This window comes from Vidua macroura, chromosome 22, assembly GCF_024509145.1.
Source record: "Vidua macroura isolate BioBank_ID:100142 chromosome 22, ASM2450914v1, whole genome shotgun sequence".
Taxonomy (NCBI): Eukaryota; Metazoa; Chordata; class Aves; order Passeriformes; family Viduidae; genus Vidua; species Vidua macroura.
Genome location: NC_071592.1, coordinates 5,369,054 through 5,392,719, shown reverse-complemented (window position 1 = coordinate 5,392,719; position 23,666 = coordinate 5,369,054). Strand labels below are relative to the sequence as shown.

General features: G+C 53.2%; 1 protein-coding gene across 1 annotated transcript; it reads right to left on the bottom strand.

Annotated features, from left to right (window-relative positions):
- On the bottom strand, positions 1-17,807 carry ADAMTS8 (ADAM metallopeptidase with thrombospondin type 1 motif 8). Its single transcript, XM_053997135.1, has 9 exons — positions 17,031-17,807; positions 9,707-9,946; positions 9,071-9,203; positions 8,050-8,217; positions 7,550-7,848; positions 5,901-6,084; positions 5,416-5,588; positions 4,922-5,097; positions 1-3,504 (listed from the first exon to the last, which is right to left on the bottom strand). The coding sequence occupies exons 1-9, from the start codon at positions 17,622-17,624 to the stop codon at positions 2,772-2,774; spliced, it is 2,700 nt and encodes an 899-aa protein (XP_053853110.1). The 5' UTR covers positions 17,625-17,807; the 3' UTR covers positions 1-2,771.
- Positions 17,808-23,666: the final 5,859 nt, after the last annotated feature.

Genomic DNA, 23,666 nt, shown 5'->3' with positions numbered 1-23,666 from the left:
TAAAAGGCAGGAAGTCCTTTATTGAGGGGTAAAGGCAGAGCCGCAAACAGACTGTTTTCAAAATTAAAAACAAATACAAACAATAGGCTAAAAATCAGAAAATTGTATTTCCCCCCCTCTCCTCAAGAAGAATTCCAAAGCTTAATTGTGTTTGGGTTTGTTGTGCTTACACAGCTTGGTTGGTACACCAGGGAGGAGGGAAACACCAGTCAGATACCAGAGCTGATAAACAATGAGCAAAGACATCCCTTCTCTGAGCTCCCTGCAGCTTTCAGAGAGGGGATGTGGGAGCAGCATGTTAAAACACAGTCTTTTTTAATCTCTTTTTTCCTTCCTTTTTTTTTTTTTCTCTCCTTTCCAGACAGCTACTGTACAAAAACCAAACAGAAATTTGTAATAAATACCTAACACAAGAGGCTCAGTACATTGCTACAATCCTTCACTGAAGGGAAACATATATATATATATATACACATATATATAGCCTAATATATAAAACCTCTTTGACCTAAATCAGCGTAAAGGCTACTTGTTTTTACCGAAGCCTGGGGCAGGAATTCCACTTAGCATCACCCACACCTCAACAGAGCATCACTGCCTCTGGATCCCCCCTCCTGGGGGATCCCCACCTTCCTCCTCGCTGGAAAAGCAGCAGGATTTTGCCCTAAACAAGGAGTTTTTACATCTAGGAAGCTCCAGCGAAGCAGCCGCACAGTGATTATAAAAACCTGGAAAAGCCCTTTGGCGTGCACGACTCCTGTGTGATAAATACAGATATTTTCCTTGGCACTGTCTCAGACTGATATTCCTGACCCATCCTAAATGCTGGTGGTGACACTGGAGAGGAAACACATGCTGGCTTTGAGTTTAAAACCCTTGCAGACTCAGAGGGGAAAAAGAAAATAACCCTGCAAGGCTACATGACTTTAGCATCCAGCTATTTGTTAGAACTTAAATTCCTGGAGATTAATTAGCAGATGTAGAACATTGCCCAAAGGTAGGTCTGTACCACAGCCCAAACAGCTCTGCATCCAAACTCTGCAGCTGGCCTTCAGTTTTTGGTTTTTTTTCCTTTCCTAAAAATAATAAAGGAACCAAGCACTCCATACCCTCAGTCCTGGGCTGTAGCTTCTGTGGTTTTGACAGAAATCATGTATGGGAGATAAAACAGCAATATTTCATGTTTTCAGGTTTCTGTCTTCAGTGGAGCAACTCATCCCACCATCGCATTCCAAACCTGTCTGGACAGCCAGGAAAGGGTCGCACAGGAGCTTGACTCGCTCGGGCAAAAGGGACAAGGAAAAGGATTTGCTTCATAAATGTGAATGGGGAATCTGAAACATCAAAAATTCCAGCCCTCCTCCCCTTCCTATGAGAAAAAGGCAGATCCCACTGGAAATTCAACATTTTGCTGCCAAAAAGGAAGCCAAGGCAGGGTATGAGAGGAGCCTGGAGATACTGAATTGCTCATCCAGCAAGAGCAAAATCTTTCCAAATTCCATCCCTGCTCCCCAGGCACAGGCTGCTGCCAGCACACGGCCAGCGATTGCTTTGGAAAGGGCAAAGTTCAGGGTCTGAACAGCCATCTGCACTGGGGCCAGGCAGCAGCTGGGCTGGGGAGAGGGCTGGGGCTGCTTCCCGCCGGGAAAGAGCAGCTCCAGCCTTGCCAGGCTTGGTTTTGGACTGAGAACTGCTCAAGCATGGCTGGAGCTGGCACCAGATCTGAGCATTCTCAAATATCCCAGGAAAGCAGAGGTGAAGAGCAGCACTGGTCACCTTTGGCATGATCTACAGATGCTGGGCTCATCCCTGCTGCAAACCAGGCTAGCGAATTATCTCCAAAATTACAGCAGAGCTGAAAAAATGAGCCCACAGGGGACTGAAAGCCAAGGATGGGAAAGGAAATGCCAGCACACCAGACTGCCTGCTCCAGAGGGCATCACAATGGGCATTTCACAGTCAGAGCACTGCAGAATTAGGAATTAGTTAATCCTCACAGTGGCCCTGTAAGACAGAGCAGGTGTAATTAAGCCTTGATTTTATAGCTGGGGAAACAGAGGTGTAGGGTAACAGCTCTAGGAATAACCACAGATGCTGGGGGTTTTTGGAGACAGAGGTTTGTCGCCTTGTAGATTATAAATCCAGCAGAAACCACCTCTCACCTGTCCTCCTGCCTGATTCATGCCAGGATGTGGCTCTCAACTTATTCCTTCTCCCATTCACACGAGCAATTTATCTCCCAAGTGAAACCCACACCTGATAAAACACTCCTCATGCTCAAGGACACCCACACTTGCTGCAGGGAGGGGATGGCAACCCATTCCATGCCTTTTGTGAAGAGATCCCAGTTTTATCAACAAAGACATCCACCCTGGACCTCCTTGACCTGCAGCTGGGATGGGGCGACGGCAAAACCAGGCTCCACAATTTCTCCAGTGCCAAACCCCAGCAAACCCTACAAGAGCAATCTGCTACCATATTCAACGACAGCTCTTTGGAAACACCCTACAGACATGCTTATTTTTCCCTTTAAGTTACAACTTGCTTGTGAGCAGCCAGCCAGAAAGAAAAGGAAGAAAGAAAGGAAAAGAAGTGATTCCTCCCTGTTTTGCTGCCGTTATTCTCCCCTCTGAGGTAGACATCGATGGGGTGGGGACGAACCACTGCAGAGCGGTCATTTGTCTGGCGCGTGAGCCCACGGCACCCTTGCTGTCCTGCCCCAGTGTGGTGGAAGCCCGTGGCACCCTTGACTCCGAGCAGCCCAGCGTGGCTCAGCACTGCCGCAGCACGCAGGCCGTGGTGGCCGGCGGTGGCCCCGGCGAGCCGCATTTCTCGGGGGCGGTGATTTTCCCGGCGTAATCGATGCAGGAGGCGTTGCGCGTCCGCACGCCCTCGCCGCACGTTTGGGAGCAGGGGGACCAGGGACCCAGGCGCCAGAGAGGGCAGGGCACGTCTCCACAGGGCTTGATGTCCTCAGGCTTGAGGGATCTGTTGCAGGCAGAGGAGGTTTGACCCTCCACATCCCGGCAATCCACGGTCCGCCGCTGCCAGCCGGAGCCACACGTCTTGGAGCACTCGGACCAGTCACCCAGCACCCACTGGGAGGTCAGCATCGGTCGGATGACATTGACTGACTTCTTCTCTTTGCCCTTCTGTTTGCTGAAAGGGACGTCCTTGGGGATGAAGAAGGTGTACTTGACTTTTGGTGGGAAGACCTCGCTGGCAATCGTCAGCAGCTGGACGGTCAGGGGCTCTGGGAGCTGTCGGAAGCTCTGCAGCCTCTCCAGAGTGGTCATGGAGCCGCTGTATTTCAGAATGGTGCCCTTAATGAGGATGTCCTGCTCCATGGCTGAGATGGCAAAGTCTCCATTCAGCAGGTACTTGCCCTCAAGGGTCTTCAGGGCCAGGTAATTCCCGTCATGCCGGAGCCCTCGGTGGCTGCGCTGTTTGATGTCGATGTTGGTGGCTCCGGCGGGGATGGTGACGATGTCATTGTAGCCGTATCTGCACGGGGCAAAGGGACACGGTTATTTCTCAAGCCTTACTAAGAGCACACTCCTGTAAGGAACAGCACTCAGGATCCTAGCTCTGAAGCCATCCCTCTGTAACCCCGAGCACTCAAGAGTTAGAAATATTGCAGATATTCTAGATGTGAGCTCAGCTGGATGATTTCTCTGAATTTCGTATGAAAATGAGTGAGGCAATCAAATGAACAGCCCTGTGATTACCAGCCTAGGTGGGAAATTCCCCTTGCTCCCTATATTTGGAAATGGTGAAGTGTGTGGGATTGAAAGCCTGTCACTGGTTATGCTGAAGGGTGACATCACCTATTGACAAAGATAATATAGAGATAATATAGATGTAGGTACAAATACAGATATAGATGTAGAACAACAGAATAGGATGGAGTCTCTGCACTCTCAGCTCACTTTTTGAAGGGTTTTTCAGCCACCACTACAATGCAGAAGTAATCCCATTGGAGGAATCAGAGGACATTCCCATGCCAGGGAAACGTTTTCCTGCAGAGCCAGCCAAAGCCCATCCCTGGAGCACCACGGCTCCCAGGACAGCACGTGGAAGGTTTCACTTGAGCCCTCAGCACTGTGACTCACACTGTGGGGCCAGCACAGGATCATTTTCCATGGATCCCCATGGTGGATGCTGTGGTCAGTAATTAGGTTCAGAGTATTTTGGAAAAAAGCCTTTGAGTCAAACTCTGCTCTCCGTCACCCTGGCCTCCCTCACCCTGATCTTAATGGGATCTCTTCTTGGCTGTAGCTCCTGTGCTAATCTCCATTTAGTCAACCACAAACAACTCATAGGAGAGTGGAAGCCCCATTTCAGCTGTTCCCTGGAAGGAAATAATTTAGGAAACCTAATTTGACTGTGTGAGTCACCTCGCTGCATGGAACTGGACGGTTGGGCTTTTGTTATGGTTTTCCAACAAAAGCCTTAAATTCTGCTCTTTGGCAAAGCCATGGAGATGTTGGGTAAGGGAAGTGACTGCCCCAGTGCCCTTGTCCCAGGATTCAAATTCACCCCCAAGCCCAGGGAAAAGTTGTAGATTATCACAATCAGCCCTTGAATATGTGTCTAACTCACTGCACTGGTGTGAAATGTGTTTTGTAAACTTGTTGGGGCAGATTTATTTGCAGTGACGTACCGAGCCCGTCACACCAGTTATTATTATAGGAAATAAGCTCTACTTGGCTTGTAAAATTCTGCCCCAAAATAAACTGAGCTTAAGTCCCAGAGTCTGGGGAGGAGCCCAGGCTCTTGCAATGCCAGCCAGCTGAGGATGCTGGCTTGGGTCCTAATATATTCCTAGCCTACAACTTTAGTGACAGAAAAGGGGAATGAGAGAGGATGCTGGTGTTTCTCCCACAGCCCATCCCTGCAGAACCTTCTCCCTGGGCCTCACTTGGATCTGTTGAGTGAGCCGGATATTTTCCTGCAAGTGGAGCCATTGCCACCGCACACCCCGCACTTGTCCAGCTTCTTGGAGGAGCCAATGACGTGATCACAGCCAGCCTTGATGCACTGCCCGTGCACGCAGATGGAGAGGGTCTCTGGGCCACACAGCGTCCCATCGATCACCTGGGAAAGGGGAGGCAGAGGAGGAGCTAGGGCATGAGCTCTGACATGGGGTAAACAGGAGTGATTCCCATCTCCAGGAATCTTTGGAGATTCCCATCTCCAGGAATCTTACTTTGGTGATTCTCATCACCAAGAATCTTTGGTGATTCCCACCTCTAGGAATCCCACTTTAGTGATTCCCATCACCAGGAATCTATCTTTGGAGATTCCCATCACTAGGAATCTATTTTTGGAGATTCCCATCACCAGGAATCTATCTTTGGAGATTCTCATCACCAAGAATCTATCTTTAAAGAGTCTCATCTCCAGGCATCTTACTTTGGCCTCAAAGACTTTGAATTCGCTCCTCCCTCGGGCTCGGCAGAAGAGTTTGCATCTGTCCCTGGGGGACACTCCGGCATACTTAGGAACCCATTCCAAGTGATTCCCTTCCAGGTCAGTGAAGTTGTAGCTGTTGTACTTCTCACACTGCTGCTCCCGAAAGCTTTTCCCTGAAAGGAAAGGTGAAACATGGCCCAAAATCCATGGGAAGCTGGCAGGAGCTGCTGTCCTTGGCCATCACAGAGATGTGGGAGTGAGCTGAGGATAGTGAGAGCACACGGTGAGTGTGCAGGCAGAGGAGGAATGTCACGAAGGAGGGATCCCACACTCCTTCCATCAGCCACAGAAGGTCACAGCCCCCAGCAGGAAGCTGTTGCTCCCCCCAGATATGAATATCCAAGGGAGAGCAGAGCAATCCCTGTAAGGTTTCTGGAGCAGCAGGCGCGGGAGCGGAGCGGGCATTTGGGAATTGCCATCCTTACCATCCAGCGGGCACTCCTCGGTGTGGCAGGACTGGTACTTGGTTCTCTGGCCCTCGCAGTAGCTGCCGCCGTGCCGGGGCCTGGGGCTGTCGCAGTGGCGGTGCGAGAACTGGATCCCTCCCCCACAGCTCCGGGAGCAGGAGCCCCACGCGCTCCACGGGCCCCAGCCGCCGTCCAGCGCTGGCTGCAAGAGGCCAGGAGAAGCTGCTGGGCCCATCTCTGAGCCGGCCCATCCCCAGCTGCTCCCTCCCAGAGCGAGCTCGAGGCTGGAGCAATGCTAAAATCTCCCCCAGCCCTGATCCAGAAAAGCGCTTTGGCACAGACTTCACAAAGTTAATACCGACTGCCACCGGCCTGTTCACATGCTTCAAGTTAAGCTGGGCTTTGACTACTTTGCTGACTGACTCTGAAACTGCTGCTAATTTCCCCAGCAGGGCAAAAAGTCATGATTTAATTGCAGATCTGCACTGTTTGTTTTGGTTCAGACCAGCCCACGGCTCAGTAGCAGACTTTTGTCCATGAGCTGGACTTGCCAGAAATAAATATTAACGAAGGAGAGACATCCAGAAATAAATCAGCCCAATCCAAAGCCAGTCAAGGAGATGGCAGGGGTGGGGTCAGAGATTTGGGAATCCCAAAGGGTCGAGCCCCTTTGGGGTTTGTTGGGGGGGCTACAGGGGTGGCTGCTGTGAGCAGCTGCCAGAAGCTCCCCCTGTGTCCAGCAGAGCCAACGCCAGCTCCAGGATGGACCCACCACTGGCCAAGGCCGAGCCCAGGAGAGATGGTGTTGACCTTGGGGATAATGTATTTAAGAAGAAGGAAAAAAAGTTATTAGGCAGATGTAATTAGGCAGAGAGGAGAGGAGTGAGAATATAAAAGGAACAGCTCTGCAGACACCCAGGGCAGTGCAGGAGGAAAGGCAAGGATTCCTCCAGGTACCGGAACTGAGATTCCCCCAAAATTCTGTGAGGAAGACCACAGTGAGGCAGCTTTGCCCTTGCAGCCCGTGGAGGGCATGGGGGTGCAGAGATCCACCTGCAGCCCATGGAGGAACCCAGGCCAGAGCAGGGGGATGCCTGCAAGAGGCTGTGACCCTGTGGGAAACCTGAGCTGGTGCAGGATCCTGGCAGGACCTGTGGAGAGAGGATCCCATGCTGGAAGGACTTGGGAGCCTGTGGAAGACCCAGTGGAGCAGCCTGTCCTGGAAGGACTGACCCTGTGGAAGAGTGCCCCATGTTGCAGCAGTTTGTGGAGAACGTGTCCATGGGAAGGACTCATGGAGAAATTTGTGGAGAATTGCCTCCCATGGGAGGGACCCCACGCTGGAGCAGGGGAAGGACTCTGACTCTTCCTCCTGAGCAGCAGCAAGAACAACCTGTGATGAACTGACCATAACCCTCATTCCTTGTCTCCTGCACCACTGGAGAGAGAAGGGAACTGGGAAGGAGGGAGGTATGGGGGAAAAGTGTTTTTAAGGTCTTATTTTACTTCTCGTTATTCTGATTCTGTTACTAATCAATTCAATTAACATCTCTTAACTTAAGCCTTTTTGCCCATGATGTGTCCAGCTGTGGAGGGGGGTGAGAGGGAGGCTTTGGTGGGTGCCTGGAGTGCAGCCACCACACCACCATTCCCCAGCATCCCCTTACCTGGGGTTTCAGGGCATCCTGCTGCACACAGCGCCCGTCCCAGCACAGCCCCTCGCCTTTGCAGGGGGTTCCATCGGCCCATGGCAAGCTGCCGTTCTTGGTGTGGCAGAGGGGCTCCCCACTGCCCGTCCTGCACCACAGCTGGGCACAGATGTCCTCCTCCGTGGTGTTGGGGCAGTGCTGGAAGTCCTTGCCAAAGATCTGCTGGCATTGCTGGTCCAGGCTGTACAGGGCCCTTTGGCCGGGCAGCTCGGCAGGCAGGGACACGGGCTCGGCCGGGGCATCCAGCAGGCAGTCACCTGGGCAAGGCTCAACAGTTAGGCTGGAGATGGAGCTCCCAGGGCTTGACGCCACTGATTGCACCAAGCAGGGCACCCCACACCTCTGTCCATGGTCTGCTTTGACTCCCCCTTGACCCCACACCCCCTCCAGGCACGGCAAAGAGCCCGAGCTGAGGAAAAGGCTGTTTTGAGTGGTGATGTAGCTGACTGGAGCCTTACCATGCCCTCCATCCAGGAACTCGGTGAGGTACATGGCGCTGCAAGGAGACCAGGGCTGGGTCTTGTTCAAGTGGGTGAAGAGCGGGGCCATCACGTGGTGCTCGCCCAGGGGCCCGAAGAGCCGCTCGCAGTTCTTGGAGTCGTCGTGGGGCATGCTGAGCACATGGCCTGGGGAGCAGAGGGCATGGCACAGCTGAGCTCCCCAGCCCAGCCCCTGCTCCTCAGCAGATGGTGTGTGGGACCATCTGTAAGGTACCCCCCAGCTCCTGTGTCTGCCAAAGCTGTTTGCTTCCATAAATCAGAAGGCACAAAACCCTGCTTGGTCTATCTCAGTGGTACAGCCTGCTGCGTGCAGGGCAAAGCAGCCCAAATTTTTAGAAACTTAGAATGGTTTGGGATGGAAGGGAATTAAGGCTCATCTCATTCCATCCCCCGTCATGGACAGGGACACCTTCAGCTAGACCAGGTTGCTCCATGCCCCGTCCAACCTGACCTAGAATGTTCCCAGGGATGGGGCAGCCACAGCTTCTCTGGGCAAAAATTAGTCAGTGCAGGAATGGCAAACCAAGGCAGAGATGTGCTCGATCCCATGCCTGAGCTCATCACAACAGGTAAATCATAGAATTGCTAGGGTTGGAAAAGACCTCCAGGATCTTCAAGTCCAACCTGTGACTGATCCCCACCTTGTCACCCAGCCCAGAGCACTGAGTGCCATGTCCAGGCACTCTCGAACAACTCCAGGGATGGGGACTCCACCACCTCCCTGGGCAGCCCCTGTGAATGCTCGAGAGCCCTTCCAGTGAAGAAATGCTTTCTGAACTGATGCAAATGCACCAATTTACACCAGTTTGGGCACTCAGTGTTTCTGCTGGTGCAAGCCAGCTTTTGTCAGTGCCAGAAGCTCCCCAAGGCTCAGTGGGTGATCCCCAGCCAGGAGATGCTGGTGCTGGGCTGTGTCATGACCCCTCCCAGCAGCAGGACTGGAAGAAGCAGACTTCCCCTGGGAAGGGACCCCTGTTACCCAGTTCATGAGCCAGGGTGTAGGCTGCCTGCAGGCCCTCGTCCTCGATCACGGAGCAGCTCTTGTTGCGGTCGCACATGGTGCCGATATCCGCCACTCCCAGCGTGTCACAGCTTTGGTGGCCACAGAAGTCCTGTTTGTGCCAGGCAGGGGCAGAGGTCAGCAGGGGGAGGGAGCCCCACGTTCAGCCCCAACATCTCTGTGAGCAACCCATCTCTGTGAGCAACTATCCATCAGCCAAACAGCCTGTTTTACTGTTTGGGGCTTGCTCTTATAGGCAATTCAAAGCTCCCAGCTCTAAACAGCCATTGGTCTAATCTCTACACCCTCCAGACACTGAACCACTCAACTGCTTGTATTTTAGGAGAGCTGTTATTGGTTGAGACCTCTGTCAGTGAGCCCAGAGCCTGGTTTATGGAACTGGGCTGGGTTTCTTATCCATAGCCGAATTCATGTTCAGTACAAGTCAGCTTGTACCGCAACAGGTCTGCACCCCAAATGAAACCACCCCCAAACTGCTTTGCTGCATTCTTTGCACGGTGGGGCATCGCCCTCCATTATCAATCCCCTTCTCCCCCTCCATGGATGCCTTGAGCCCTTTCCTTTCTGCACCAGGGCGTTCCCTGGGGTGCTGACCTGTCTGGTGAGGAGGATGGCAGTGTCGTAGTGCTCGGGGTGCCGGTCGCTCGGGGGGTTGAACCTTTGCTGCCAGCTGCAGAAGTTGCGCAGGGTGAGCCCGCCGTTGTCGGACACCTCGGGCCCCGCCGCTGCCTCCTCCACCACCAGCACCTTCACCACCACCAGGCTGATGGAGTTCCTCAGGCTGGGATGCTTGTAGATGCGAGCTGCCATGGACATCAGGGTCAGGACGTGGTTCTGTGGAAGAGATGTGCAGGCAGAGCCTGGGTAAAAACTCTGCTACCGGGCAATTGTTTGTTTGAAAAGAATCAGCCTCATTTATGAAGCCCATCACATCCAGACCATGGGCTGATGGACTCAGTGCTGCCTTTCCTGTAGGTGATACTTTACACCTTGTGCTGGTGGACAAGCCCTGCATCCCCTCCTCCAAACGCTGCGTCTCCTCTCCCATGAACCCTTTGCACCTAGAAATCCCTCTGGAAGAAATTCCTTGGGGAAAACTTCAGCATTCTGGAGAGTTCTCTGCATATTCCCAAAGCATTAACCGTGCCCTCACTGCCCCAGGGCAGGAACCAACTCACACACACCTTGCTGGAGTAAAACTTCTGCCTGTGCTGGTCACAGGGCTTGAACCCAGCATCTTTGGTGACAAACTGGGACTAAACCACTTTGACAGCCAAGACTTTGCCCAGCAGCATCCCCTGCTTGGTGATGACCAGGGATTACTTAAAATGTCAAAAGCGCCAGCGATGTTTAGGCTGATGTAAACATCTTATCAGAGCATCAAAATTCCTCCTCTGCTTGGCATCGCTCACGGCCCCGAGTCAGGAGTAAAAAATGCAGCTATTACACAATATGGTATTGGGAAAGAGAAAGTGCCTTCTCTCCTCCCCAGACAAATTACACCCTGCGGTCTCAATTCAGAGCCTAATTAAAGTGGAAGGACTCGATGGGAGCCCTCTCTGATAGCCAAGTTTCACCCAAAATACATTTCCTCAGCAAAGCTGACTCTGTGTGCTCATCCATCATGGTACTGCCAGGACAATGCCATTTTCTGAGACACAAGATGCTGTTTTCTTAGCAAATGAGGGAGATGTTGAGTGGGATACAGCATATTTGCTGCACCAAGAGGTGCTTGCCCAGGGCACTTGTGGCTATTTTAAATTATTCTGCCACATTTTATCCTGCCACTGGCAGCTCCACATAAACAGATGTTTTGTTTCAACAAGACATATCCCAAGTCCTTCCTGGCTCATTATCCAAGGGCAGGCCCCAGCGAGGCTGCTGGGAGCAGGGGATAGACTGGTTTATTTAGACTGGCCAGACCTCCACGCCATGACTCACATCCAGCCCGGAGCACGCAGCTCATGTCACGGAGAAGTCGCCGCAGAGGCAAGAAATTGAGGCGAGATCCCCACAAGTGCTTGCTCCATGAAACTTGGGGGAATTGTTCACCCTATGGGGAAAGGCCATTGGGAACCTTGCTAAAAATATCACAAAGCCTTCTTAAAATTATGCCGTTGAAGATCTAGAAGGATGCTCTGCGCTGGAGCTGCTCATCCTGGGATCATCCCTCATTTCCAAGGGAATAAATCTGCATCCTTTTCTAACCCACTAGAGGTTTCTGTCCATAGCAGTAGATTTGACCTGGGAGATCTCAGCTCATACCACAAATCCCCCAGGACACCAGCCCTCACATCCTCAGGGGTACATCCAGCCAAAAACCTCTCTCGGCAGTAGGAACAGAGGGACTTGGAAAACATCTGTCCACCTTCCCTGTGTCTGGAAAGGGAAGATGGAAAGCAAAACGAACAAACAGCTATTTAGCGAAGATTAAAAGGTCAAATCCACTTGTTCCACCATCTGGAGTCTATTTATACCCATCCCTGGCCTATGCAGGAATGGGTTGGGTTTCAGATGGACCCTGACTGCTCTGGGGAGAGCAGCAATCCACCTGCACTGCCTTGGCTTAGCCAAGGGCTTGAAGCCATGGCCAAAAGCAAATTATGGATCCTCAGGGCTCAGGAGAGCCAGCTGAGTGCTTCTGGCCAACAACTGGCTGGGGAAGGGCTGAATCCTGCTGGTCCCATCCTCCCTCTGCCTTTGCAAACCGGCTCTGGCTTGACCATCCACCCAGGAGGGAACGCTGCCTTCTGCAGGGTTTCCTTCCCAGCACCGAGGCTGAGGATGTGGGGATTGGGATCAGGTGCAGGGCAGTGTTTTGGGTTGGGTTTGAGGAGCCCAGGGCTGCAAACACACTGGTTTCTGCCTTCTTGCCAGGCACTGCAGCCCTGCAGGCACAAGGAGCTTCCCTGCCATTTCCAGCCAGCATCCTGGGAGATCTGGCAGGATGTCTGGTAAACACAGCTGGGAAATCAGCCTCCTACCTGCTCTGGGGGGAGAGGACACCAGTGTGAACCAGAGAGGGTCATGGAGTATCCCTTTGCTGCCCCATGCACTGCATTTATGTCAAGGCACTGTGGAGGGTGATGCCCCACAAACCTCCTGCCCCTTTTCTCCCTAGCTGCAACCCTGGGCTCCCTCTGCTCTCAATATCCACTTCCACCCACTTCTCCCTAAAAATGAGGAGGGATGACTCTTGTCTGCCACACAGCAGCTCCGAGATCCCTCCTGTCACAGCACCACTGTGTCTGGGAGAGCCCTGCCCTGAGCCAGGCACTGACAGGAGCCCTCCAGCAGCAAACAGCACAGGCAGAGGGACAGCAAAAATAAATACAAATCAGAGCAAGGGGAACTGAAGTGGCTGTCTTTGCCCTCATTGAAGGATTGAGCTTTCTGATACAGGCTCTTGCAAAGTCTCTGCTTACATTCCCTTTCATGGGAACCACTCAGAAGCTGAAGCCTGGCATTTATTTTTAATTATTATTATTTTGATGGGTGAATCTGCTCTTACACAGACACTATTATTGTGGTATGCACAGAATGACTGAATGCTGCTGGACCCACCCAGGACAGAGGGACAGCAGGGAGCACCCACAGAGCACCCCAGCACAACCTGCCTCTCCCAACTTGCTCCCCAGTGTGTGGGGAGCAGTGTCCAGCCCAGCCTGGGGCTGTAGGATTGCTTGTTGGTTGGATTTGGTTGGGCTTTTTCCCTGCTTTCTCCCTCAACACCAGCATTTCAGCAGAGGGGGGAAAAAAGAAAGAAATGCTGAGATTCTGGAGCACAGGCAGATGGAAGGGAGCAAGCCCAGGGTTAGAGGTAAAGGCTGCCCAGCTTTTAAACATCTACTGGTAAAAACATCCCAGGTTGTCCTTTCCCCCAGGGCTCCATCTGTGAGCTCTGCCTGGCGTGGGTGCCCAGGGGCTGCTGGCTGCCCTGCCAGCCTCCTCCTGTGGCTTCAAGCCCGGGCCAAGAACTCCCTCACAAAAATGTGGGAGGCAGCCAAGGGAAATGGGGGGCAAGCCAGGGGTGAGGGGCACACCTTGCCAGCCTGGCTGCCCTCCTGCCTGCCAGGCTCTCTGCCCATCCCTCTTCTGTTTGCAACATGATTTTCCCCTCCCTTTTCTTCCCCTCTTTGCTGGATATTTGGGGCTGAACCACAAAAGCAGCAATTACCCCTGTTCAGGGCAGGAGAAACTGAGGCACATCCAGACTGTCCCCACCTCCACAGAGGCAGAGATGGAGCAAAACCCATCCTGAGAGCATCCCAGAGCAGGAGTGCTACACGCTGGGAGCCAGCACATTTCATTCTGAAGCCCTGAAATGCAGCAGCTGTTGAATACCCTGGTGTGAGGCGAGTGCCCCAGCAGAGGAACATCTGGGGAGGCTGCCTGGTCCTCCACCCCTGCCCCAAGGAGGATGCAGGCTCAGGGTCACCCTCAAAGGACAAATCCCAGAGGAAAAGCTGGTGGATGGCAGCATCACGCTGCATTCCCTTTGCAAAGATCCCCTTTAATCCCACTCCAGTTGCCTTTGGGATGGGCTTAGGAGGGGCTGGCTTCTTTTTTCAAGGGATTAAGTGAATTTACCCACTCACACTGCAAAATACCCTAAAGCAAGCCTAAGAGCCAGACACGAGGGGACCTGGGGCTCCAGGGTGGCTTTGGATTTACCTCCAGTCCATGTGGGAATGGGAGAGCTGGCAGCAGGACCCGTGCCCTGCACTCCTGTCTGGTCCTAAAGGGAAGGGTTTGCAACAGCACTCCTAAAACCTCATCAATCTGCCTGGAAAAAACACAGAAGTCAGCAAGGAATCCCAGCTTTTCCAGACTGATCTGATTCTGCTGTGGTCCTCAGTGATTACCAGCCCTGGGAGGCAGGAAGGGCTCCAGAGGAGGAGGGAGAGGGGATCACAGCCATTGTGCTTGCGGAGGAAAGCTTGGAAATGTGTCTCATCTGCACCAAGAGACTGGAGAAATCCCACCACAGGAATCCCATTTGGCTGCCAACTGGCTGGGGATGCTGCAGCTGGGTTTTGGAGCTGCCTGGTGCTTTAGGTGTCCTGGCAAACGTTCCCCAGGCATGCAGAGCATCCTCACAAGTGCAGCCCAGCTGCAGGTGCTCAGCCCTCCTGCACATGGGCAGGATCAGCCCCGTCCCTTGCCTCAGTTCCCCCTGCTCAAAACCCCACTTCACTTTGTGAGTGGTGCTCACAGTCCCTTTGTTTTCAAGCACTGCAAGAAAAATGCAAAAGCTGCCGTGTCCAGCCTGGAGCCTCGCTCCCATCCCCACATCATGGGGCTCTTCTCAGTCCCTGCAGGTTGAACCCTGCCACATCCCCCAGGATTTACTGCCCAGCACTGTCCTGCTGCTGGTGTCCCCCCAGATCCCCCATCCCCTGCAATCATCAAGCCCAAACAACGATTAAACCCCCAAATTTCAGGTCTGGTTCTGCTCTCACGTCACCACTCCCTCCTGGTTTACATAAAAGTATTGATGAATGTAGAATAAGCCCTTGTTGTCTAAATTAGGTTAACAGCTGAGTTGTAAGGCTCAAATTGATGGGAAATAAATAATGAACAGCATTTTCCCACCACAAGCATGGCATTGATTATAACTCTCAACGCTTGAGTGCATCTTGGGGTGACTCTTCTGCTCGAGCTGTTACAACTTATGCAAGAAAATAACTGGGAATACAAACAATGCTGGTGACCTTTAATAAATATTTGGTAATTAAAGTGTGGTTACGGGAAGAAAAGTCATTATATAAATATGGTTTGTTCTGACTCAACATTTCTACTCCTTGGGCATCTCTCCTAGATCTCACCAGCACTTGCCACTGCTTTTTTGCTCCACAAGAAAGGTATTTAGGGAGAAGCAAGATTGCTGTGCTGCTCCCTGCATTCTTGTTCCAGAGAACAAAAGACACAGAAACACAGCAGGTGGTTTTTTGGTTGTTGTTTTTTTAGCTGCTACACCAGAGCTGGTGGAAGTTTTCTCCCAAATATTTTAATATGCTATTACTCTATTCATCCAAAACAAGTTCTTTGAAGGTTTCCTTCCCCTCCCTGAGAGCTGATGCAAAGATATTGCTCTAGGGGCCGAGGAAATGATGGTAAAATGGGAACCAACCAGGCAGCATCACCCAGCCCAGGGCTGGGGCAGCCAAACCAGGGCAGGGTGCCTGAGTTCCAGCCCCTTGGTCAGGTGCAGGTGCCATTTACTCTGCTGCTGCCTTCACAGATTTACACAGAGGGCTGCTGCTTTTTCCCCAGCTCAAGCTGGGCATCATCAGGATCTTCCCCAGTGCAAATACATCACCTTATTTCCAGCAATGTAGACACCCTTGGGTGTTGCTTTCAAACCACCATGTGCCCAGCTGGGTGCAGAAGGTTCACTCTATTATTTTTTCTGCCCTCTTGGGGAATCAGAGACCAACTCCACACTAAAGGGAGAGTAATTCCCACCACCATTTATATGTCTGTTGCTTAATATTTCAGCTTACTCCACTTCAAACTTTTTTCTGAGCACTGTGAGCACTCAGGGTACCTCCAAGTGCATCATCACCCCTCGCTCACTGACCCTCTGCTACCTGCTCCTGCCAGCCTGGCTGGGTGGCAAAACCAAACAAGGGGCAAAAAACAGAGCGATGCTGAGCAGCTGAAATCCTCTGAAGCTCCAAGGTTTAGCATTTGCCAAGGTCCAGCCTGGCCTGAGCAGGGCTGGAATTAAAATACTGCTTTGTTAGGAGCAGAGAAGCCCCTAGGGGAAGGATAAAGTCGGTAGAAGTGGCAAAGCCAAGCCAAAGTGCAGCCCCTGGTTTCAGATTCCCAGCTGCTCCCTGCTGAGCTCCAGTTTCAAGGACTCTTCTCCCAGCCCAAACAACCTGAGAAGGAGCAACTTCAATGCACAATTATCCCTTGCAAAGACCTCAGAGCATTTCCAATGGTGCAAACCTGAATTTGGAGCACCCATCCCTGCAGGGTCGGGCTGGGGAGCTGGCTTTGCCAGACGCATGAAAAATGACCTGGTGCTGATGAATGGACATGGACAGCCCTGGAGATGGGTGTGGGGGCTGAGGCACCTCGGTCTCTGCTCCTGGGGTCTCCCCAAAAGCCTGCTGGGGGCAGGGTCTCCGCAGAGAGTGTTTAAGGAGGGTGAGAATTCCCGGCGCTGGTGGCTGCTCATCCATCTGCTCAGCTGCTAACAGGTGGCTCAGGAGCGGGGCCGCGCATTACTCAGCCCCAGCTTTATTTACTATGTGGCCCCGGCTCCCACTCGGAAGGGAATTTAAGCCCATTGCTGTGCGGCGCGGCTCTTTCCTCGGAGCAGGAAGGGCATTAACCCGCCCTGTCCCCACCTCTGGGGACACCGGGCTGAAGGGACATCACAGTGCCCGGTGTGTGCAGAGACAGGCTCGCTGGGAGGGATGCTGGGACTGGGAAAGGCTCCCCAAACACTGAGCGAACCCCACAGATCAGCAGTGCAGCTTTGCCCCGGGGATCGACAGCCCCCACACAGCGAGCGAAGGTGAGCACCGAGGTCCCTCGCTCACCCGAAGTTGGCTCCGGTGTCCCGGGGCTGGCGGGATCGGGAGGGCGAGGGGGGACCCGGCAGCGGGCAGGACGGAGGGGACGGAGAGGCGGTAGGGCTGGAGGAGTGAATTTGGGAGGAGGAGGAGGAGGAGGAGAGGCAGCGGGGATGGGGATGGGACAGAGCGGGATGAAGGGTTGCATGTTGTAGGGAGGACGGAGGCATGAAGGCGACAGAGAGGCAGTGGGAGCGCAGGAGCGGAGATGGAAGGAGGCGGAGAGGCGGCCGGGACGGGGACAGCAAGGGACGGAAGGATGGAGAGACAGGACAAGCGGCGACAGAGGGACGCGGGCAGGGGGGACGGCGGACAGCGCCAGCCCTTACCTCCACGTCCTCCCCGTAGAACCGCACCATGGACGCGTCAGCCACCAGCAGCGTCTCCACGTAGCGAGCCTGCGACACGAAGCGCCGGGCCCTGCGGAGCGGCTCGGGGCCGCCGCTGCCGGCGGGGCGCGCTCCCGGCGGGGCCGCGCGGCGCCGCAGCCGGTGCAGCCGGCCCCAGGGCGGCCCGGGCGCGGCCGGCCCCAGCGGCTGCAGCTCGTAGGCCGCCCCGTCCAGGAGGAACGCGGCTCTGAGGCCGCCGCCGCAGCTGCTGAGCACGGCGGGCGCGTCGGGGCTGCCCTCGACGGCGCCCGCGTAGAAGCAGCCGCGGCGCGGCGGCGGCGGCGGCGGGCGGCGGCCGCCCAGGCGCTGGAGGCGGAGGCGGGGGGCCAGGAACGTGGTGTCGGGGCGGAGGCGGAGGACCACGGCGCGGCCGAAGGCGGCCAGGCGCAGGGCCAGCTGCCCCGACGGCGCGGGCAGGCGGGCGGGCAGCACCGGCTGCGCGTCCCGCGGGGGCGGCGGCGGCAGCGCCCAGGCGTGGCACAGCAGCAGCAGGTGGAGGGGGGCCCGGCCGCCCAGCAGCGCCCGCCGCCCCATCCCGGCACGGCCCCGCGCCCCCCGGGCTCTTCCCCCGCAGCCTCCGCGCCGGCCGCCGAGCCCGCTGTATTTATACTTTCTCCCCCCGGCTTTGACATAAGAGGTTTATTTTTGATCTCTCGCTGTTCTCCCCACTCCCCTCCCCTGCCAGCCGGAGCCTGGGGGAGGAGGAGAAGTGAAAGAGAGAGAGAGAGAGAAAAAAAAAAAAACAACCAAAAAAACCAAAAAAAACTCGACCGAAAAAAAAAAAGGAAAAAAAAAACCACGACCAAAAAAAAAAAAAAAAATCCCCCCCAAACCAGGGAAAGAAAAAAAAAAAAAAAAAAAAAAAGAAGAAGAAGACGAAGAAGCAGTAAAGGAAAAAAAAAAAAAAAAAAAAAAAAAAAAAGGGGAAAAAAAATCTAAAAAAGCCCCAACCCGCTTTTGGATACGATTTGAGGCCAATCAGGCGCCGGCAGCCCCGCCTGCCTCCAAGTGTCAACTCCAGCCTGTTGCTCTCCCAGTATTAACCCCTTCTTCAGCCCCAGCGCTGCCCGCACGGGTCTGATCCTTCCCAGGCTCTGGGGGTCCTCAGAGGGAGAGGGGCTGGCACATTCCCCCCTCCACCACCATGGAAGGGTCTACTCCAGAGGGCTGATTCTCAGCAACCCTTCCCAGCTGGAAAGCACCGGGCCCATGCCAGCTGGAGAGCATCTCATTTCAGAAGGTGCCTCGGGAGGTTCCCATGTCCTTCCCTTAGCCAGGGACAGAGAGGGCTTTGGGCCCCAGGGAAAACTCCAACAGGACACACGTACAAGGAGTTTCCATGCTCTGAACCAACAGCTGGATCCACATGGGGTTTCCTCCAGCTGGAATAAGACAACCAGCTAAATCAGACTTGTGGAAAATACCTATGAGAATAATACAATGCAGCCAGCTCCTCCTGTTGCTCTTTGTTTGTTTCTCTGTGTGTGTGTTGTGTGACTTCATTAACAAACCCTTCATTCACCCCATTTCAGACTGAATTCCCAACTGAATTCCCTTGCAGTGAGGAAAAACCCTGCAGCAATATAAAAGTCTCAGGCTGTAAATCCAGGTAGCTGCTCTGTGCTCAGTGTGGCAAGCACCAGGAGATGGGCAGAAACATTCTGTCCCTGGCTGGGAACCCACTCAGAAACAGGGAACAACCGGCTGTCACAGAGGAAGGGAAATCACTACGTATATATTACTCCTTCTTTCCTCTTAAGCCCTCCTTCTCCATTAGTTCATGAAATTCCTGGCCTCTGGAGCGCCCTTTGTGCGGCACTGGAACATCCTGGGACGTCCTTGCAGCAGTTTGGGGGTGGTGGATCCATCCTGTTAAGCCTCCTACAGGGAGTAGCCCACGCTCAGGGCTTGGGCTGTGCTCCTTTAGCCTTCCTGGGTGTGCCAGTCCAGGGACCAGCTCCTCCACACTTGGTTTCCCCCCCTCAGCCTAATCTGAAAAAGAATTGAAAGGGCCAAGCAGCATTAGGCACCTCAGGATTCCTGGGAGACCAGAGTCTGGCCAGTGCTGAGTAATGAGGAGTGGGGTTAAAGGCTGCTCTCCCTTTACTCCAGGATGTATTTACATCCCTCTCTCTATTATTATCTCCTCTTAAAAGCCACATCCCTACCTACAGTGAACACACAGCCCTGGCTCCAAACAGCAGCTGCCCTGGGGTCACTCCTTTTTAAAGTGTGGGGTTTGTGACCGTAGCAGAGGGGGAAATAATAATTAAAAACAATTTTGGATGCTTGTGGTGGACAGTGACACAGGTGTGGAAGGGGACACAAAATCCAGATGTTGGGTGGCCAGATAACTGCAGGAAGGGAGGAAAGCAAGCCCAGGTACAGTGGAGTTTGGTCTGGGACATGTCTCCATATCTAATGGGGTCCAAAACCCAGAGCCTTGGCTGGTCTCCTCAGCAGCCCCCTCCTCTCCTGGCAGGGAGCTCAGGCTGCAGCTGGAGCTGCTTCTTTCCACTGACTCGGGTGGGTTTTCCCCCCTCTCCAGCTTCATCGAGCTGGGGACAGTTTGTGCTTTAACACCAGCCGGAAAGTGCAGAGCCAGGAGCAGAAGCCAAAAGCGAGCCCTGACTCTGCCTCCTCCAACCCCAAACCCCACGGAAGGTGCCAACACCTCCCCGGGCTTTGCCTTCCCGCGGGAGGGGAGGCAGGGAGGTGCTGCCCCTGCTCTGAACTAGGACAGGTAAGGCTGCAGGCAACAGGATGTAATTTATTCCCGGCTTTCCGCTCGCGGAGCTGCATCTTTGATCTGCGAGGACACGCTTGCATCTTAGCTTGGAGGCACCGCTGGTTTTCATTAGCGGCTCGCTCTGCAAACAGTAGCTGGAATTTCTTGTAGCCTCGCCGGGCTCGTTACGAACCAGCCCAAAGACGCGCTGGGAAAGAGCAAAACCTCACCTGGCTGTCCCTCAGCATCTCCTCCCAGCAAAGGGTGAGGAGCCTCAAGACTTTTTGGGGGTTCCTGCTTCTTAACCCCTCGCAGGATGCGCCGTCACCAAACCTCGCCCGCCGCTGCCATTTCCAGGGGCTGCCCGAGCATGTGAAAGCCATTAACTCCGCAGTCACCGGGATTTAAAGACCCTTTTGATCAAACAGCCTGGAAACGTCTGTCCCGCTGCCCTCCGCGTGTCCCCAGCCCTGCAGGGCCGGGCAGCGGGCGGGTCCCTCCGGCCCTTCCCGAGGGGCTGCTCCTGCCCGGCGCCCCGCTCCCGAGGGATTTTTGGCTCCCAGGATGAGACCCGCGTTGTGCTTGCTGTTCCCGCTCTGCAGCAGCGAAATTGCCCCTTTTCGGGGGAGTCTGGGGTGCTTTGCTGTCCCCTCCTTGCTTTGCAAACGGGTTCACATCCAAATTTGCAGCTCCACGCTGAGTTTTAGTTATTCATTTTTGCCCTCCACGCTGAGTTTTAGTTATTCATTTTTGCCCTCGGCGCAGAGACAACACTTGGGACAATTATTTGAGCTACTAATGAAGCAGCTCCAAGCCCCAAAATTGAGACCACTAGATGTCAGTGCTGCCCTACGCTGCGCAGGGAAACCCTAAATCCATCGCTGGGAATTTGCTGGGAAAGTGGGAGCGAAGGGGTCCTGCAGCCAGCTCAAACCCCACCCCATAGCAAAGGGAACATTTCCGATAGTTTTCATCTAAAGTGATCAGGTGGGCGGAAATGTCTACCAGAAAAGCAGCTGGGCTTTAAATCAGAGTCCTGGCCAGTGTCCTGCCAAGTTACCTTCAGTGAAACCATCCCGGCTGTGGAGGTTGCTAAGGGGGACTCAGGGAAATGGTTGCTCCCGTGAGGAAAGGGGAGATCCGGGCTTGATTTGGAGCCAGGGAGTGAATTAAGAGGCGAAATGTGCCAGTCTGAACCTGTGGTGGCTGCTTTGCCCTCCCCTTCCCCCTGGCCACAGCCACGAGAGGGCCCTCCTGCCTTAAAAGTGGTGGTGATTTAGGGTTTGGTGCCTGAATACCCCATTTAAAAAGGGTTTTCCTTCCCCTTAGAGCTGTATTTGAACGCAGCAGCTCATCCCTGGAGATGATTTATCAGCAGCACCAGAGGGTTGGCTGCTGTGAGAGTGATGCTGGGCAAATGGTCCCCTAAACGTGGGAAAAGAAGATTTTTAGGAGTCAGAGAGGGGCAGGGACATCCAGGTTGGTCTTGGTTCCTCAGCTGATGCTGCTGCCTCTGAGATTTGGTGCCCTTGGTGCTGAGAGCCATGGCTGTGATTTGATATAATTTGTACGAATTCCAGTTCTAATTTCTAAACCATCTTTAGGTATTTTTTTTCCTTATAATTTTCTCTGTTTTCCTTATTTAGTCTCTATTTTTATCTGCATTTTGATTTGTAACGCCATCATCCATTGCCTTCATTCCGTTTCATACCTGGATTTCCAGAGCAAGGATGTGGCACTAGAGGTCAGCCTTGCCTCAGGGTGGGTTTGGAGCCCCGCTTGTGTCCAGGTGCAAGGGAACAGGTTTCTGGCTTTCCAAAATCAAGGGCTAAATCCTGTTTCCAGCATTGCAGCCTCCTCCCTGGGGAGCTGCTTCTCTGCTTCCTGGCTGGGTCCTGGGGCTTCCAAGCTGTCCTGAGACCAGAACATCAGTGAGAAGATCCTTTTGGGGATTGGAGCTGCTTCATTAGTAGCACAAATAATTGTCCCAAGTGTTTTCTCTGCACTGAGGGTAAAAAGGAAAAACTAAAACTCAGCGTGGAGCTGCAAATTTGGATGTGAACCCATTTGCAAAGCAAGGAGGGGACAGCAAAGCACCCCAGCCTGGTCCTTCCTGAGACTCCAAATTCCTGCTCTGGGTTAAAACCCTCTAAAACCCTCCAAGCCTGCTGCAGGGCTGCTTTTCCTATGGAGCAGCCCATAAATTCTCTAAATAAATATGGCATGTTAGAATGAAAATACTCTTTTCTGTAAACAACAACAACAACAATAATGATAATAATAATAATAAAATCTTCCTTCCTCTCTATTCCAGTCTCACATGGTTTGGGGGTTGATGAAAATGGATGAACTTTGTAATGGTTTTGCTGAGTGATGAGCACCCTCCAGAGCTGCCCTGTGGAATCTCCATCCCCTCAAGTTTATTCCAGGTGTGGATCATTTCAGTGACCCCTCAGGCTTACCCAGGGGCTTTGTGCACCTTTGGTGTCCCTGTCCCTGGCAGCAGCATCCCAGAAAGGGAATCCATCCAGGATGGACCTGCCCCAGGTGGGAACAGTCCAGAGCTGTGAGTCCTGGGCCATCAATCTCTGCAGGTGAACAGGAACTCGTGGCTCTGGGTTTGGGATGGGTGGCACTGTCATCTGGCTCTCCTAAATTCCCATGTACTGTTTTAAAACACCGTGGGAAAAGCTGTGTCTCTCCTCCTCAAACAGGAGAAAACCTTAAATACCATGGGGAGTGAGGAGAGGGGATTTTGGATGTTTTCAGAGGGAATGGAAAGCCTTAAATACTGAGGGAAGTGAGGAGAGGGGATTTTGGATGCTTTCAGAGGGAATGAACTATCAGCAACCCCAGGACCTGCAGCTGGAAATTGCCTAAAACCAGGAATTACATAGTTTTTTTTTTCAACATTGGGAACCCTCCGAGATTGCAGAGGTGACATTTTGTGTCAGGACATGGTGAGAGGGCAGCAGGGGTGAACAAGGCACAGGGATCCTTCTCCTGTGTCTCCTGTGCACAGGGGGAGCAGGCTGCTCTGGTTTTTGTGGTGGGACGCAGAGATGTGTGCAGGAACACCTCTGAAGCACAGATCCCTCTTCTCCCACCATCCCAGTGTGGGAAACCCCAGGAGGAGCACCCTGCCCACCCCCTGTCCTATCATCCAGTCAGAATAAAGCTCATTAAATCCAGCATCTTCCTGCTCCAAGGATGGGCCAGGTTTTAGGTTCCTGAGTCCCCCACATGCTCAGGTTTCTCAGTATCTCACCCTCAATGACCTTACATAGACCCAGCTAGGGTTGTTTTTTTTTTTTTTTCCCAAGCCTTTATTTCCTGGAAAGCCAACTAACAATGCACTCTGACTCATCCTCAGTCCCTGGAGAGGATCTTCCTTCCTGCCCAGGTGATGGGGAGTTGGGAGAGCACAGCCCGAACTTTTGGGCGAGCCCAAGCCTCTAAATGCCAACCTTGTAGCCAAAATCTGCTGCTTGAGTGGCAGTTTCCCCTGCCTGAACCACCTTTCTGCTTATCTTTGGCCTAAAATTCTCAGATGCTCTATTTAAAACAATTTCTTTGGTGAACTGGAACATCCAAGAGATATATGAGGTCTGAGGTGGTTATTTTTCGCTCTTTTTGTATTTTAAAATGAATACAATTGCATCACAGTGATGAATAACTGAAACAAATTAACTTGGTGCTTACTGGAGATGCTTGTGATGAAGGAAGAGGAAGGTGGGAGAAGGAAAATCCACACTGCAGGCCAGCTCACACTGATATTTCAAGATCAGAGTGAGCAATGGCTTAAGCCTGAGTGAGATAGGCTTTACCTTAAAGTGGTTTCTAGACGA

Excerpts from the sequence above, each read along its gene's own strand:
- ADAMTS8 (XM_053997135.1), bottom strand. The coding sequence starts at position 17,624 with ATGGGGCGGCGGGCGCTGCTGGGCGGCCGGGCCCCCCTCCACCTGCTG. Across the intron at positions 9,204-9,706 it reads CCATCCTCCTCACCAGACAG|GACTTCTGTGGCCACCAAAG; the intron begins GTCAGCACCCCA and ends TGGCACAAACAG. Across the intron at positions 6,085-7,549 it reads AGGATGCCCTGAAACCCCAG|CCAGCGCTGGACGGCGGCTG; the intron begins GTAAGGGGATGC and ends GGCCTCTTGCAG.